Here is an 18,597-nt window from a genome sequence, read left to right as displayed (position 1 = left end):
CTACACACAAAACATTCCTCATATTTTCATGATTAGTCTAAATAAACGTTAACATACAAGCCTGACAATCAAAATTTTGAAAATCAAAGTTGCAGAAGCATACCCTTTTTCCCATACTTACCAATAATCTTCGAATTCTTGTCACAAAGAGTAGGCTTGCAATTAATGTTTATTAGCAGTAGGATTAACTAAAGACATATCTTCTGGGTCAGGTTTGGGAAGAGTATACAAAAACTTAAAAGATTGAGGAACTTCACACATTCTATCTGCCTTTTTAGGGGCAGTAGGCTGACTATAAAAAATAGCATTCAGAGACACACATTCTCCAAAGATGACAGAACTGGAGGAACGGGTGAAGGTTCTAGAAATTCCTCCTGTAACAACTCATTTTCTGAGAGACTGAAAAACCTCAGTGCTCTCCCTCTGAAAACACTGGCACATTCTAGAAATAGTCTTAGAGAAAGATAACTTCCAGAGGGAAAAGCAGAGAACCCCCCCACAGGGATAATCAGAAACAGAGATCTCCTTTGAGTCTGAAACAGAGTTTTCTCCTTAGATTTCTGAATCTGTCCAGATTCAGAATACTGAATCTCTTCAGGAAAAGAGGACTCGCTCACTGTTTTACATGAAACCAGCCTTTAAGAACGATGAATAGCTTCAACTAAACCCTTAGCCAGATCCAGTAAACTACTTGTACCTATGAAAATTTGAGGCGGAGCAGATACAATGTTTCGTTTTCTGTTTCTTTTTGACAGGAAAAATGGGGTCAACACTGTTATTAATGGCAGCAGCAGTTTCCCCAGGGATGGGCACAACATTCAGATGAGATGTCGTCCCAGCTTCCTCTCCCATGACAAAAATGACATTACCCTGCCTACTGAGGGAACCTGAACAGCTGCAGAGGACATGGCTAACCCCCAGTCCATAGTACCTGCAGGTGCTACACCAGAAGGATCCGAGGTACAAGATGTGTGGTTTGAGAAACACTATTGCCGCAGCAGAAATCACCCATCTGCTGTGGACGCCAACTGCTAGCCTGATGTGTTTGCGTGACTTTTTCTTTTTGTGGCTAGAAGAACAGACTGTAGGACCAATAGTTTGTTCCATGTTTAAGCTAAAAGTGCTGCCTAGGAAAATATAAAGACCAAGTAATTTTTTTTTTTTACAAAAAGGAACTTTAAAGTAATATGACAGCCTCCAAAAGTAAACCAAACCCAATTTCTCCAGAGACAAAATTGTTTTAGATTGCTTTCAAACAACTTTTTAACTTACAGGAAAAAAGTGAGTTCCTGTTTTAAAAATACAGTTAAGTCTCATGACAGTCCATTAATACACAAACTCCTACTGAAAATAACTTTCCTAAACAGGAAAGTACAATAAAACATTTTTTTTAATGTGGAAAGTCCCCCCCTCCCAATGGAACTTAGCTGCTCAGCAAATGAACAGCACAAGCCAACTATTAATCCTTGAAAGTTTACAGAGGAGCACTCTGTTTAATGGCACTAAAGCTCTTAAGGGTTTGACACCAAAGTCTGTCTTTTTAGTCAGCTCAACTCAAGCTATCAGTTTTAGATGCGTGGCAGGTGCCCTGAAGCTTCAGATTCTGACCAGCTGTTATATCCTTGGCAGGATAAAACCCCATATAAGCTAAGGGTATCAAAGCAGTGATGAATATGATGACCATCATTTCATCCATATTTGCCATCAATTTAAACACAACTTTTTCACAAAATTACATTTAATGGTATGCAGTCAACTACACAGTAAGACAACCTTTTAAAAAAATATGCATCTTTTAATAAACTGCAACAAAATAGCTACAACTAAACTAAAATCTGTCAAGACACTACTAACTTAAGACTCCAAAACAATTTACTCTGCAGCCAAATCACCAATCTTTTTTCCTTCTTCTATTTATGACTTATAAAATAAAACTGTTAAAAGTATGCACATGTTTGACTATTTTCAAACAATCAGTAGAATGGTACATCACACAGTGAAAGCAATAATGACAGGAAATTATTAACAAAAAGGTATTTAGCCAGACTGCATAACTGCTTGCAGGAAACGAGAACACTATTTACCTGTGCTCGACCACTGAGATCCAATTGTTTCCATAATTGAAAATCTAAACAGAGATCTCGCCAGTACTTGCAAACTAGAGATGCACAAAGGCCACGTTCATCCAGCGATAAATTAGAAAAGATCTACAAACAACAAAATAAAAAATAAGTACTTCAAATTACTATTAAAAAAAATAGTGTTTTAAAGTGCTGTTATCAATGGTATTAAAATGAAGAAGTCAGAATGTCACAGCAGCACACAAAACTTACTGGTAGTAGGAAAAAGAACCACCACAGCATCAGTCTGATTTTGTTAATAAAAAGAATTACATTTTATTACCAAATAAGACTGAAGTGCACTTTCTATATGGGTACTGCTAAATGTGAATCCAACTACAAATCAGTGCTAGCAGATTTCATAAATGCTAAACCATTTCCTAATTTTTTTATTTTACTTTCTTCTCCACTGTTGTTATTGTTTGTCTTTTCCCAGTTAGGGGTCGCCACAGCAGAACTCTGGTCCGCTAATGATTGGCAGTAGATTTTTTATGGTGCCGAGTTGCCAGCCCGACGCCCAACCTTCAACTAAGGCACGCCCATTCACGCATGTCTTTTGGAGGCCACTCAACCATGGGGAGGACATGCAGACTCCACACAGAAGGTTCTCCAGCCGTGAATTGAACAGGAGAACCTCTTGCTGTGAGGCAACAACGCTACCTCTGTACCACCGCGGCTTACTTTCTCCTCCTCTGTAATGAGGCTACATGTTTAAAGTTTTTTTTACATACCTCTGATAAATGCAAGACTGTGCATAATGCGAAGAATTTTCACAATATTCTAGAGAGTACTGGTATAAAATTGTACACACTGATTCCAACCAGAATGCTGCAGAGAAATGTGAACACTGTACAAAAAGCAGTACAAGATCCTGACAGTTCTTAACCCTTTGATTATACGTGACAAATTATCAAAACACTCTTGAAAAGGAATACAGCAAAAATAAAAACTAAGATTTTAAAGTAATAAAAAAATTCACAAAATTAAAACACTTTGGAAATATTTTATTAATTAATGTACTAATGACACAATAATTGCCCAAATGAAATTACCCTACATGAAAACAGACATGGAAACCAGACATACTGCTATTTATTCGTATGCCATCTCACTTTCCTCAATTGCAAGTGTTAATAAGCAGTAGCTATCCAATCTACACCTTGTGTACTGCTACTATGCGAGGTAAAAAAAACATTGACAATAGTTGCACAGAGCTAGTTCTTTTTTGGGTTTTTTTTTTTACAGTGCATCTCATAATCCATAATCATTTTTTTACAGTCTGCCACTGGGAACAGATGTTCTGCTCTTTAAGGAGAGTTGCTGCCTGCATCTTTTAACTAATAACAAAATGAGTAGAAAATCACAACAGCTTGACCACAACATTCTACGTACATCAACTTTATCTACTGTATATCCAGCTTTGTTGGTCAAAGGCTGAATAATGACCAACAAATAACACTTGTGGCAGAATACCAGCAAATACTTAAAGTCAAACATACGAGGGGTATACAGAAAGTAGTTATAGGAAAGGTAGAAAATGCAAACTATGTATAAACAACCCATACAATTAAATGATCACAATCAAGTGATCACTGGTTTGGCTTGTCAGAGAGAGTGTGTGTCTGTGTGCGTGTGTGTGTGTGTGTGTGTGTGTGTGTGTGTGTGTGTGTGTGTGTGTGTGTGTGTGTGTGTGTGTGTGTGTGTGTGTGTGTGTGTGTGTGTGTAACAGAAACAAGTTGAAATACACTGCCTTTTTATATTTTTAAATATCCCTACTAAGCCAACTTGACTGAGCTCCAAGGACCAACTCAGTGACAACTCAAGAGTTCTGTCTTGTAAAATCACTCTCTCAAAGTCAAACCAGTAAACATAGGCAGAGGGAATCAATCTGTAGACTGATGAATCGTGAACTCATATATTCAATTATCTGATCACATTCAGCCCAGTCATATTCGAACATATGAGGTGTACATACTCAAGGTGGAAAATGTGAGGGTAAGGAGGAAGACATTGCATGAAATCAAAAACAGCTACTTGTCTATAGCTAAATGACAGCTTTCTCTGCAGAGGCAGTGAGCATATATATAGAAGCCAAAAGTCATCACTAAAGCCATTATTTCGCTCACCTGATCAAAGACAGCTCAGAAATATTACTGTTGAGATGAATGATTAGGAGGCAGAGTGTCTCAGTTAGAAGACAGTATGGCTTGCAGTGCATGATTATGAAAGTAAAGATGCAATGGATTATTATGACCATTACTTCTCAATAATAAATCACAGTCAGATTTTAGAAGCAACAAAGTCAGAAATTGGCTATCCTGGGGAGAACCGGGAAGAATGATCTCTACAAAAGCAAGGAACATTATGTTGACTTGAATACAGATAATTACCAATATGGCTTATCAGTGAGGAGCAATACATATAAAACAAAACAAAACACTATTATGGCCATTATTTCTTTCACTTAATCACATTCAAGCATCTAAGGCACACAAAGTCAGAAACTGGTTATTGTGGGAGTGGGTCATTGAGGAAGGGAGAATATGCTGTGTCTGAAAGCAAAGGACAATACTTAATTGTAGTTGAAAAGCTGCTGATAAAATTTTTGGAGCATTGGCAAGATACAGCATATGTCTAAGAGTGACAAGATGAAACATCACCATGGTGATTATTTCTTTCACTTGGTCAAACAGTAGGGATGTACATAGCCAGAAAGTGACTATTTTGGAGTAGGGAGGCAGGCTGTATAAAGGCAACTGATCTTCAAACAGGATTTCCCCAATGACTCTCCTACATGCACCCTTCTGGTTCATTCATTCCTCCCAAGAGTGTCCGCTAGGCATTCAGTGAAAGGGCAAGAGTCTGTGGGCTCATTTGCTCCCCATGTGGAAAGCCTTATTAACCCATTCACTCGAAGTAGAAGGGAGCAGGCCAGTTTGCTGGTCACATGAACTTTTGTCCCATCCCCAATAACTAAATGTGTCTGTAATTTTTCTTTGTGGAGCTTTTCTCCCCGGGCCTCTGCTGAAAAAGGGCCTTTTCGGCTCAGTCAGACACCCCCGGTTAACAAATGTAAAATAAAATAAAATAAATAAAATAAAAATATGTGGCTTGCAGGCACTGCATCTACTGCTTCTTACAGGTAACACATGCATCTCTGGTGACAGAGTGTATAGACAGTGCAACATAGACCTTCAAGGTTATTTATAGGGATGAATGCCTACTCACTGGTGACCGCTGTCAATACAGTGGGGCAAACAACTTTCATTCATCTGAAGGATGGGCATGCCAGGATAGATTACACACCACCATCCTCCCCACCCAGCCCCTCCAGTGCCACTAATCAAAAACAGGTTTGCAGGGTTGTAAGCAATGTTTCATTCCTCTAACCACAGAGCTGAGATTACAGTTTGCATGTTGTTTTGATTATCGTGTGCCAAAAACTATCTTTGGATTTTCAACTACACACCATGACTATAATATCACATCTCTACTGTGAGGTCTTAAGAGTAAGTTCACAAAGTGCAGCTGTGTACACTTACCATAAATATAGATGTTCAAGTGCGTTCACTGTTGCAGTCATCACACTAGGGTTATCCTGCCAGGGGTAGCTCTCAGTCGGCCCGAATACCAGAGGCTTAGTATTTCTGTGTTGGTTGCTGTTGCTCCAGGACTGACGTCAGGTCGCCAGTGGTATAAAAACAGGCAGCCAACTCCATTACATCAGTTTTTCTTGCCCCAAATGTCAGGAGCCTCCCCAAATAGGGAGCTAGGTTATGGTGGAATAACACCACCAGTAGAAAGTAAATATCAAATAGCACTGTAAGGAGTGAGGAAGAGAGAGAGACAAGGGGGATGGAGGGTGGTAAATCAGGACTGCAACAGTGAATACACTCAAACATCTACATTTCTGTTAAGTGTACACAACTGTACTATGTTATTCGTGTTTTACTGCTGCAGTCATCATACTTGGGTCGATTCCCAAAGATGAAGAAATGGGTGGAGGCAGTCAAGAAGAGTTGGGGCTGACTAGTATGCCCTGCAGGACTGCGGTTGCAAAGCCTGCCCTGGATTTGGAAAAGATAGGCAGGTGGTAATGCTTGGTGAAGGTATGAACAAAACTCCATGTTGCAGCCTTCAGGATGTCCCTGGTAGTGACTCCTCTGAGAAAAGCTGCAGAGGTGGAAACTGCCCTAGTGGAATGCATTCCGACCCCCTGTGGGGAGTGATTTCCCATGGTGTTTGTAGCAGAAATGGATACAGTGCGCTATCCATTAGGAATTTTTTTTTTTTTATATGGTCTTGCCCTCTGCCCCTGGTCAGATTTCCTAAAGTGCGTCGTCCTATCCAGGTAGAATCTGATCCGTCTGTGCACATCTAAAGACTGCAGGATCATTTCCCCCTTATTTTGAAGTTTAGGGGCAAAAGGTGGGAAAATGGATAAATTGGTTGAAAGCCACAATGAACACCACTTTAGGCATGAAAGTTGGGTTAGTCCTGAGGGAGACCCTGTCAGCATGAAAAACTGATGAAGGGTTCCACAGCCATGAGTGCTTGTAGCTCAGACACTCTTCTAGCTGAAGTGATGGCCAAAAGCAAGGCTGTTTTCCAAGAGAGGAATTTTAACTCTGCCAAAGCTGCAGGCTCAAAGGGGGGTATTGTGAGCTTTTCCAACACAAAGTTAGGGTCCCAAGCAGGGATAGGGGCTCTTCTGGGTGGCCTTAGGTTGTTAGCCCCTCTAAGGAACTGCTTGATGAGGGGGTGTGAAAACAGAAGTGGCTCTGTGCTGTAATGAGCAGAGATGGCAGAGGCATGGCTTTTAATAGAAGAGAAGGATATGCCCCTGTGAAGCAGGTCTGCTAGGTAATCCAGGACGAGAGGTAAGGAGGGCTGTGCTGGTTCAGCTCCTTTATCCTGGATCCAGGAGCAATACCTTTTCCACTTGTCAGCATATAATTTTCTAGTCCTGGGTCGTCTGGCTTCATGTATAACGTCAAGGACTTGCTTGCTTAGGCTGGCCACTGCAGGAGAGGTCAAGGAATAAGCTAGGCTGCCAGGTTCAGCGTCTGCAATTGTGGATGCAAGAACTCTCCCTTCTGCTGGGTCAGGAGACTTGGAATCTAAGGGAGGTGCCATGAAGGCAACGGTGACAGACTGCGCAGTAGCGGGTACCAGTGTTGGCGTGGCCAGTTTGGGGCAATCAGGACTGCCCTTGGTGTTTCCTCCCTTATTTTGTGTAACACCCTTGTAAGAAGAGGTAGAGGGGGAAATGCATAGATCGAGAGGTTTACCCATTGGAAGGATAGGGCATCCACTTTCCAGGCCTTGCTGCGAGGTTCCCTGGTGCAGAATTTGCTGATGTTTGTTGTGGGAGGCAAATAGGTCCACCTTCGGGGTACCCCATTTCTGGGTTACGAGGCTGAAGGTGTTGTGGTTTAATTGCCACTTGTGTGGGTCTAAGAGATCTGCTTAAATTGTCTGCCAGAGAGTATTGGTTGCCTGGCAGGAATTGTGCTAGGTGAATCTGCATGGCTGAAGCAGTGTGCCAAAGGGTCTTGGCTAGCCTGCAGAGTGGGTAGGAGTGGGTTCCGCCCTGCTTGCTGATGTACCACATCACTGTGGTGTTGTCCGTTTTGATTAGTAGAGGCCCCGGAGAGAGTAAGGGTCTGAATGCTATCAGAGCATGCTGAACAGCTAGCATCTCTTTTTGGTTGATGTGCAGATGAATTTGATTTGGGCTCCAGAGGCCCTGAATCCACCTGCCATCCAGGTGTGCACCCCAGGCATAGTCTGATGATTCTGTGGTTAGGATCTGGGTGGCATGGGGTTGTGAAAAGGGAAGTTTCTTGTTGTGGTTGCATGCTGCTGCCCACCAAAGAAAATCATTCCTTAGACAAGGTATCATAGGTATAATAGTTTTCAGGTCCTGACAATGTTGACACCAAAGGCTTTTTAAGTACCACTGAAGTTTCCTCATATGCAGTCTGGCATATGGAATTAGTAGAATGCAGAAGACCATGAACCCTAGAGCTTGCAGGGTTTTCCTTGCGGATAACTGGGTTCTGGTGGCCAGTTGAGAGAAGTAGCCTGTCAGATAGGCTTGTTTTTCTGGAGTAAGGAATGCCATCTGGGATGCTGTATCCAGGCTTGCTCCCAGGAATATAACTGAATCAGGCAGTCATCCAAGTACGGGTAAATTTGAATATTTCTTTGTCTGCAAAAAACAATGGCTGGAGCCAGACATTTTGTGAAAACTCTGGGAGCAGTGGCTAAGCCAAAGGGAAGTGCAGAGAACTGACAATGCATAGATCCTGCCCTGAAACATAGAGATTTCCTGCAAGAGTCTCTGACTGGGATGTGAAAACAGGCCTCTTTTAGGTCTAGGGTGGCTAACCAGACATCTTTGGATAGCATAGGAAGAAGCTGCCGGAGGGTGAGCATTTTGAATTTTGGTACCACCAGGAAGGTATTTAGAATGGATAGATCTAGGATTGGGCACCAGGTGCCCTCTTTTCTGGGTACCAGGAAAAAAGTCTGGAATAGAAAAGTACAGTTTTGTACCTACCATAAATGTAGATGTTCGAGGATCCACATTGCTGCAGTCATAACCTGTGGGTAGTCCGCTGTCCTCGGTCGGCCCGAATACCAAAGAGTTAGACTGGCGTCGGTCATGGGCGCCCGGAGCGGACGTCAGTACGTAGTAGTACTTAAGCGCATGACCGACGCCATATCCTCAGTCTTTCTTGCCCCAGATGTCAGAAGGCCTTAAAAAGAAAAGGCCAGAGCCACAAAAGGAGAAAAATAATAATAATTATCCCCAAGGAACAATAATAACAAACAACAACAACACCCCCAAACCAAAGAGGGGAAGGAGGGAGGGAAAATAGGACTGCAGCAATGTGGATCCTCAAACATCTACATTTATGGTAGGTACAAAACTGTACTATGTTCTTCGTCTCACATTGCTGCAGTCATAACCTGTGGGTAGAATCCCAAAGCAAAGGAAAAGGGAGGCTGGCAAACTAAAAGGCATTAGGGGCTGCTAACATGCCCTATAAGACTGCAGTGGCAAACCCAGCCCTGGACTTGGAGAAAAGAGGGAGATGATAATGCTTAGTAAAAGTATGAACTGAACTCCAAGTAGCTGCTTCCAAAATGTCCTTAGTAGCTACACCCCTCAAAAAAGCAGTAGAAGTGGCCGTAGCCCTAGTGGAATGAGGTCTAATCCCAGCAGGAACATTCTTCCCATGATGAGAATAACAAAAAGCAATGCAATTACCAATCCACTTCGAAATAGTCTGCTTTGAAACAGCTTTCCCTTGTGAACCCAAAGTAAAAGTAACAAATAACTGTTGAGTCTGTCTGAACTCCTTAGTTCTGCTCAAATAATAACTCAACTGCCTGTGTATATCCAAAGAATGCAAGATTTTTTCCCCCTTATTTTGGGGATCAGCATAAAAGGTAGGCAAATGGATAGACTGGTTCAAGGCCACATTAGAAATCACTTTTGGCATGAAAGTAGGGTTAGTACGCAAAGAAACTCTATCCTTATGGAATATTAGAAAAGGTTCAACTGCCATGAGAGCCTGCAATTCAGATACCCTTCTGGCAGAAGTAATGGCCAACAAAAAGGCAGTCTTCCAAGACAAAAACTTCAATTCAGACGTAGCTGCAGGTTCAAAAGGAGGCAAAGTAAGCTTCTCCAACACAAAATTGAGATCCCAGGAAGGAGTAGGAGCTCTACTTGGGGGTCTTATATTTTTTGCCCCTCTAAGAAATTGCTTAAACAAAGGGTGAGAAAATAAAGGAGGGTCACAATCATAGTGAGCAGAAATGGCTGCAGCATGAACCTTCACAGAGGAAAACGACAAACCCTTGTCCAGTAATTCAGTAAGGTACTGCAGTGTACAACTCAAATTAGGTACCGAGACATCAAAATCCTTTGTTGTGCTCCAAAGAAAAAATCTCTTCCATTTATCAGCATAAACTTTTCTAGTGCTAGGCCGCCTAGCTTCCAAAATGACATCCAAAACCTGCTGGGAAGCTGAGAACCCCCAGGCTCTAAAACAGAATACGCCAGGCTGTTAGATGCAGGGACTGCACCCTGACATTGAGCAAATGACTGCTTGACTGGGACAACAAATGAGGAAGCTGTGGTAAAGGCCAAGGAGGCTCCTGAATTAGACTTCTCAGCAGAGGATACCAGTGCTGACGTGGCCAATCTGGTGCTATTAAAATCATGCAAGGCTTGTCCCTCCTGACTTTCAAGAGTACCTTGGTAAGGAGAGGCAGAGGAGGAAAAGCACAGACGTGAAGGTTGTTCCAACTGAAAGATAGAGCGTCCACTTTCCAAGCTTTTGGGTGAAACATCCTTGTGCAAAATTTTGGTAGTTGGAAATTTAGAGGAGAAGCGAACAGATCTATGACTGGAGTTCCCCAAGCCACTGTCAACTGTTGAAATACCTGAGGATCCAATTTCCACTAGTGGGGATCCACAATTTGTCTGCTCAATACATCTGCTAAGGAGTTCTGTGCTCCTGGCAGAAACCGTGCTTGAAGAGTGATGTGCAACCCCAGAGCAGTCTCCCACAATATCATAGCTTGTCTGCAAAGAGGGTAAGAATGGGTCCCCCCCTGCTTGTTGATGTACCACATGACTGTAGTGTTGTCTGTTTGAATCAACACCTGTCCTGGTTGAAGTAGGCCCTTGAAAGCCATCAGGGTAAACTGTACTGCTAACATCTCCTTCATGTTGATATGCAAATGCTGTAATTTGGGAGGCCACGTGTCTTGAATCCATTTCCCATTGAAGTGTGCTCCCCAAGCCAGGTCTGAGGCATCCGTCATTAAGATCTGACTCGCCTCTGGTCGGGTCACAGAGTCCCTTGTTTAGGTGACATTCCTGTGCCCACCACAAGAATTCCTTCTGGATGCACGGTATTATTGGAATGACAGTGTCCAAATCGTGGCAGTGTTGAGTCCATACACTTTTGAGATACCATTGTAGCTTCCTCATATGCAGTTTGGCATTGGGAAGTACCAGAATGCAAGATGCCATGAACCCTAAGGCTTGAAGGACTGTCCTTGCAGTCAGCCTGGACCGTACTGATAATTGCTGGAAGTAGAGGTGAAGAGTTCTTTGTTTGTCCGGGGTCAGAAAAGCCATCTGAGAGGCTGTATTCAGTCTCACACCCAGAAAGCACATGTCCTGAGAGGGTACTAGACTGGACTTTGTTTCGTTCACAGAATACCCTAGGCACCTTAAAACTGTCATTACATACTGTAGCTGTTGAAGTAACTTGTCTTTGTCTTGAGCAAGAATCAGGCAATCGTCCAGATAAGGATAAATTTGAATTCCCCTCAGTCTTAAGAAAGCTATTACAGGAGCCAGAACCTTTGTGAACACCCTGGGTGCAGTAGATAAACCAAAGGGCAATGCAGAGAACTGATAATGAGAAGTGCCAGCCAGCAGGAATCTCCTGCAGCTGGGCCTGATAGGAATGTGAAGACAGGCCTCTTTGAGATCCAGAGTTATCATCCAGTGATCTTTGCCTAGCAGAGGCAGAAGTTGCTGTAATGTTAACATCTTGAACTTTGGAATGTCTAGGTATGTATTGAGAATGGACAAATCCAGAATTGGCCTCCAAGTGTTTCCTTTCTTTGGCACTAGGAATAGACGAGAATAAAACCCTAGGCCTTCTTCTGACGGAGGTACCACCTGGATTGCCCCATCTGTAAAAGCAAAGAAATTTGTTCCTGAGCCTCCAGCCTTTGCCGAGGAGGTACATCTGGCATGCCTTTGAAAGGGGGAAAAGTGTGAAAATAAAACTTGTAGCCTTGATTTATTATGTCCAACACCCATTTGTCCTGGGTGACCAAATGCCAATTTTGCTTGAAAAGTGCCAACTTTCCTCCTAGAGGAGCTGCCAGAAAGGAAGGATCTGGCAGCTGGAGATACAGGTCATTGGGTCTGTTTACGAAAGGCTGACCCCTGCCCTCACCAGAAGATTGTGCAGGAGAACTCCAAGTCCTAGGTCTGAAAGAACCCTGAGAGTGAGCCCTGCCCTACCACGCCTAGATCTGCCCTTAGACTGAAAATCTGAAGAAGGGTAAGACCATCCTCTAGCAGGCCAATTCCTGCTAAACTTAGGGCTGCACTTGCAAAATTCCTTAACTGTCTGCATAGACTTAGCTTTGTCTTCCATCTTTTTCAAAACTGACTCCACAGGGGAACCAAAAAACTTCAGATTGAAGGGGAGCATCCAAAATCCGAGCTTTAACATGTTCTGACAAATTTTGATCTTTAAGCCAGGCATGTCTACGAATAACTGAACCAGTAGCAGCCACCCTGGAAGAAGCCTGAAGGGCATCGAAGCCACACTGCAGGGAATGTTTACCAACCTGATCTGAAGCATGAACCAAGTCCTGCAACTCCTTACACTCTATACCCTCAGATAAAGCATCTACCTTAGATTTCAATTGACCTAACAGAAAGTTCTGATACTTCAGCATATGGAATTGGCAATTTAAAGCCCTCATAGCTAACGTAGAAGAGGTGTACACTTTTTTACCCCACCTATCCAACGCTCTAGAATCTTTATCCAAAGGAACTGGATTCTTAACCACAGAAGCCCTGACACCCTTAGGCCCTTGGATAATAGTTTCCGGGTCAGCTCTAGGGCTCTTATACAAATATTTATGCGCCTCTGGAACTCTGTAATACCTGTCTGGTTTGACAGGGGCAGGGGGTAAAGAATCAGGATTAAGGGAAGCTTCAGAAAAGACATCCTGAACAACATCTAAAACAGGGGGAATTGCCAAAGGTCTATGTTGTGGCAAAAACAAAAATTCCCTAAGCCTCTTACGAGAATCTGAAAAATTCTGACCTTCCCACTTGAAATGCTCCCTCATGGAATGCAAGGTTTGAGAAAAGGAAAAATCCTCTGGAGGGGAAGCAGAAGGACAGGAATCCTCTGCATCCGAATCAGAATAGGGAGGAAAATCCTGAATATCCTCAGCTGAGGACTCAGAGTAATCTGAGGAATGTTCCATTCCCTCTAAATCTGTCTCCACCCTAGGCCTCTTCTCTGGAGGGGGCATAGAACCCCTGATCAAAGTAATCAAATCCTCTGCCATTTTCAACATATGCTTTTTAGGAACAGAACCCGAAGAACCAGGGCTGTGGCCCGTACCAGAAATACCAGGTCTAGCCTTAGCAGGGCCTTTAGTGACTGAAGCAGAAGGCCTAATAACCTTTTGTAAGGATGGAACCACAGAAACTTGAGAAGCACCCTCGGCCTGACCTAACTCCTGAGAGGCCAACTCTTGCAAAATTAAAGGTTCCCCCTGGGATTCAGCCGAGACCTCGGCTGGATCCACAGATTCAACCGTAGATTCCATAGAACCGGCGTCCGCAACAGACGACTCATCCGGTTTGGACCTTAAGGATTTATCTTTTCGTTTTTTTGCAGTAGCGGGCGCCGGAGGATCCGACGGCATGTTGTAGTTACACCGCTTACCGAAAACAAGCCTAGCACAGTCTAATCTGCGTTTAATGGTGTGCTTATTAAATCTAGTGCAAAAGCGACACCCGACTACGTCGTGTTCAGGCCCTAAGCAAGGAATACAGAGAGAATGATAGTCCCTATGAGGTATCGGTTTCCCACAAGAAATACAATTATTAACTTTTTCTGACATCCGGATTAACTGAGGCAAGAAAAGACAAAAATTTTCCCCAACGGGGTACTTAGCCCAACCTGGTCTTCGGTCTGAAACTCGAAAACTGAAAATTTCAGAACGCCGAAACGGCACTTGCAAACGCTGCTTCTGCTTCGGACCACGCGGCAAGAAAGACTGAGGATATGGCGTCGGTCATGCGCTTAAGTACTACTACGTACTGACGTCAGCTCCGGGCGCCCATGTCCGACGCCAGCCTAACTCTTTGGTATTCGGGCCGACCGAGGACAGCGGGCTACCCACAGGTTATGACTGCAGCAATGTGAGACGAAGAACATCCTTGGCCTATCTGGGCTGCAGGAACAGGCTGAATTAACCTCATGGACAGCAGGGAATGAACTTGGTTTTGTGCCTCTGCCCACTGGTTTGGAGGAAGATCTAGGAACCCTTTTGGGGTTGTCAGTGTGTGGAAATAAAATTTGTACCCCTGGGACACTATGTTGAGGACCTATCGATCTTTGGTGATGGAGGCCCAATTTTGTTTGCATGGGAGGCAAGTTTTCCTCCTAGGGGCACAAGCAGGTGGGCAGAGGTAAGAGGTGGAGTTGAAAAGCCATTGTGAATTCTTTCCATAAGGGGGTGGCTTAGCACTCCCTGTTTTAGAAGTGGCGGTACTCCATTGCTTAGATCTCTGCATTCCCTGGGCCTGCTGTCTGGAGGGGGGGGGGGGGAGTCTACTTCCCCTAGGTCTAGTCTGAGCTGGCTTAGAGGGGGCTGGAGAGGACCAGTGTTTTGAAGGGCAATGCCTACTGAATCTTGGAGGATGAACTCCAAAAAGTCTAAACTGTCTGCATAGATTTAGCTTTTTCTTCCATCTTTTTTAAAACCTCTTCTGCCTTGATGCCAAACAGGGTGTCTTTGTTCAGTGGTGCATCCAATAAGTTTGATTTCACATAGCCTGGAAAAGTCTGTTCCTTAAGCCAAGCATGCCTTCTAAGTGCAGAACCTGTGACTGCTGCCCTGCAGGATGCTTCTAGGGTGTCAAACCCTCATTGCATGGTATGCTTAGTAACTTGGCTTGCAGAATGCATAAGCTCCTGTAATTCTTTATTTTCTGCATAGTCTGGAAAGGTAGATCATTTTTGTTTAATAAATTCCATAGTATGTTGCTGGTATTTCAGCATGTGGAACTGAATTTAATGCTCTATTGGCAAGAGTTGCAGAGGTGTATACTTTTTTATCCCATCTGTCTAAAGCTCGGGAATCCCTGTCTGAAGGGATGGGAGTCTTAGCTGTGGTTGCTTTTATTCCTTTAGGTCCTTGGGAGATGACCTCTGGGTCAGCAGTAGGATTTCTGAAAATAAATTTGTGAGAGTCAGGGAATCTGCAATACCTGCCAGGTTTTCTGGGAGCAGGAGGTAGAGTACCAGGAGTTAAACTGGATTCCATGAAGACATCATCGACAACATCCAGAACAGGAGGAATAGCTAAGGGTATGTGCTGTGGTAAATCTCAAAATTACCAGAGTTTCTTTTTGGACTGAGGATAATCCTGGCATTCCCATTCAAAATGTTCTCTCAAGGTATGTAGGGTTTCACCAAACGAAAAATCTTCTGGAGTAGAGGCAGAAGGAATGGATTCCTCTGCATGTGAATCCTCATAAGCAAATAAGGGCATGTTTTCATAAATCAGAAACCTCAGAGTCGTCAAACTCTTGTCAGATGAAGCTGCTGGGGACAAGTCTCTTTCTTTTAGAAGGGGTAGGCTGGCTTCCCCTAATCAGCATGATAAGGTCTTCTGCCATTTTAAGCATTTGAGATTAAGGCATGGAAGGAGGTGCTTGAGCTTGGGTCGTCGTTTTTTTTTAGGTGTAGTTCATACACTGTGCCTTAGAAACTCGGTAGTTTTAGAAAGAACTGAAGATGCAAAAGTCATCATCGGTTTGTGTCGAATATCGGTAGTGCGAAGAACTTCCTAGGAAGCCGGTGCCTCCACAGCAGCTCCGGACCCATCTAAGGTAAAGACATCCGCAGGTTCCATAGTCAAAGAAAAGTCTTGTGGCATACCAGACTCCAAACAGATCTTGGTAGCAGCCTTTGAATCCATAGAAGCGGGCATCAGGGGCTGCAAAAGCACCTCACTGAGTACCTGCGAACTGGCGACTAGCTTAACGGAAGCATCGTCGGCAGTTTTGGACCTGTGCGGTCTGTCTCTGTCTTTATCCTTATATTTTTATGGAAGATAGATAGTCAGATGGCTTCCCAAAGCCATTTCGGAATACAGAGATAGACAGCGAAAGCATTTAGTTGCAATAAGGGCCTGACAACGTATAGTTCTGGCGCTGAACAAAGCCGATAGCGAGGAATATCGTAGTCTGGGCCTAAACAGGTGACGCAGTAAGAATGGAAATCTCGGTGTGATATTTGTTTTCCACAGGGAGACAATTGGTAACTTTTTCTGACATCGGTTAGAGCAAGAAAAAGGATCACCAATGGGGTACTTAGCTTTAGAAGACTCAAACTTAAATTTCGGAACCGAAAATTCAGGTAGCGGCCGACCGGCACTCGTGCGAACTGCTTCTGCTTCGGGCTACTCAGTAAGAAAGACTGATGTAATGGCGTTGGCTTCCTGTTTTTATACCACTAACAACCTGACGTCAGTCCTGTTGTGACAGCAACCAACGCAGAAATACTAAGTCTCTGGTATTCAGGCCAACTGAGGGCTACCTCTGGCAGGATAACCCTAGTGTGAAGACTGCAACAGTGAAACACAAAGAACATCAAACATTACACTTTCTTACAAGGACAATCAATATAACAAATATGATACTAACTATATTATATAGCATAACTACAACCACTTATTTGTAACTGAAAGTACGTTCAACCATATGAAGCATTTATACTGAAGAAAACAATCCTCAACATATTATATTTTTTATACAAATACAACCACTGCTGATTTGTTATTGAAAGTGTATTCAATCATTTGAAATGGTCATAAAAAGGAAAAAGAAAAAAAAAAAACATAAATTGTAAACTGGCACTCAAATTCAGCATACAATTGTTACATTATCCCTGCACATTAAAAGGTTCAACCTTAGTAGGTTTATAACTTCATATCAAAATTATGTGGTCTACAACTTTTATTAGAAAATAACCAAGTTCAGCAACATAACTACGTATTGAGATTCACCAATAATCAGCTTATGTGGCCACCTGAGTGTATCAGGTTGCCAGTATGCTTTATACTATGCCCCTCTCTCAATTTTTACATGCAGAGCTAGGAATAGGATGCATTCCTAAGTCAAGTTACAACTTCATGAAATCAGTTTTGCTTGTCTTTGACAAGTGCGCTCTTCTCAGCACATGCAAAGTACCTAGACTTGTCTTCTTCTGCAGTTCATATGGCACTAGCTAAACATTTAAGAGTGTTTGGAAATTCTTTTCATGAGCTCAGCTGCTCCTATCACCACTGGAACTATCCGAGTATCCTACTTCCGTAAATCTAGCTTTTTTTTGCACATCTTAATTTACAACTTGTTTTTTTTTCAGTACATAAGACACTACAGTCTCTGAGAGCAGCTATGTCTATAATATAATGAATTATGCTTTTGCCTTTGCCTCCAACTACTATCAGCTTTTCTTCATTCTATTGTCTTAACGTTTGATATGGGTGCTCTCATGTGATCATTACTTAATTTTCATTAATTCTTTGTGATTCAAGTTCACAAATTAGGGGTGGATATATGACTTCTCTTTACGGTATGGAATGCAATACCTATTAACAATATGTCTGTCTTAAGTTTTCAGTGCATCAGAAGTCAGGCATTTATATTTCTTCAAAAACATATTTTTCTGGAAAGATGCCAAAAACAAAACTTCCTGTAGTGGCAAAAGCAACATGACAGTATTAATTTGAGCAATCAGCTACATTTAAAGCTTTAAGGTGGAATGGCAGTATTAGGTACACATTCTACAACTGGCTGTTCTGATATAAATTTTCCATTTTTTTTAAACTAAAGATTGTCAAAAGGGGACTTTGATATGGTCTGTTGTAAAGAAGTACTAGAGATGGTTTTAGATCATGTTACAGTGACAGTCTGGTTCCTGCATTATATACTGTTTCTGCCATGGGTGGCTTATAACTTCTTTTTATGGTTTAGAATGGAATACATATCCAGAATATAGTCTGTGCTGAGTTGTCATATATGTGTGTGTACATACACAGACAGGGAAATTTGACATCATCAAACTCCCTAAATGGCAATGTGGTGGGGATCAAGTTCATTGTGAAGCTGCATTTAAATATACAAGGGCAGAATGTCACTCTTAGGAGCATTCCACATCATCTAAGTATAATTCCCTAACAGTTTTACTAAGACCTATTTAAGTGGTCTCAAGTTAACAGGCTTAATAAGCAACAACAGCCATGGTTTAAACTCCACAAGTCAATACTGCAACATGAATTTGTTGGAATGACCACTTATGTATGACATAATATGGCAATCATTGCACCCTGTACTCCTGTAGCTATATTCTACACAAATGTCCTTTTGTACCACAGGTTTGCAATCTTAAGAGTGGAACAACTCTTTATTATACTTAAAATTACAAACCTTAATTACAATGATGCAAACACTGTCACTTTTATTTATTTTTGTTACAGTACATTGTTTCATGACTTTTAAATCCTTTACAACATATCCTGCATTTTTTTATTTTTCATTTTTGCCTTACTTTGACTTAAAATTTGTTTTAAATATATGTTTTTCATTGGTTAATGCTTTTAACTGTGCACT

At 42.4% G+C, this 18,597-nt stretch overlaps 1 protein-coding gene across 1 annotated transcript in view; it reads right to left on the bottom strand.

The window, feature by feature from the left end:
• FBXL17 (F-box and leucine rich repeat protein 17) overlaps positions 1 to 18,597 on the bottom strand; it is a 251,453-nt gene that overhangs the window by 90,206 nt on the left and 142,650 nt on the right. Inside the window, exon 3 of the mRNA XM_044064478.1 lies at positions 2,085 to 2,207. Within this exon, the coding sequence (XP_043920413.1) occupies positions 2,085 to 2,207 (123 nt within the window). The remainder of the gene's footprint in view (positions 1 to 2,084; positions 2,208 to 18,597) is intronic.

The sequence above is a fragment of the Protopterus annectens genome, chromosome 2.part2, assembly GCF_019279795.1.
Source record: "Protopterus annectens isolate FY-2018-M chromosome 2.part2, PAN1.0, whole genome shotgun sequence".
Lineage (NCBI taxonomy): Eukaryota > Metazoa > Chordata > Ceratodontiformes > Protopteridae > Protopterus > Protopterus annectens.
The sequence above is the reverse complement of the archived record's forward strand: the minus strand, read 5'-3'. Positions and strand labels throughout refer to the sequence as shown.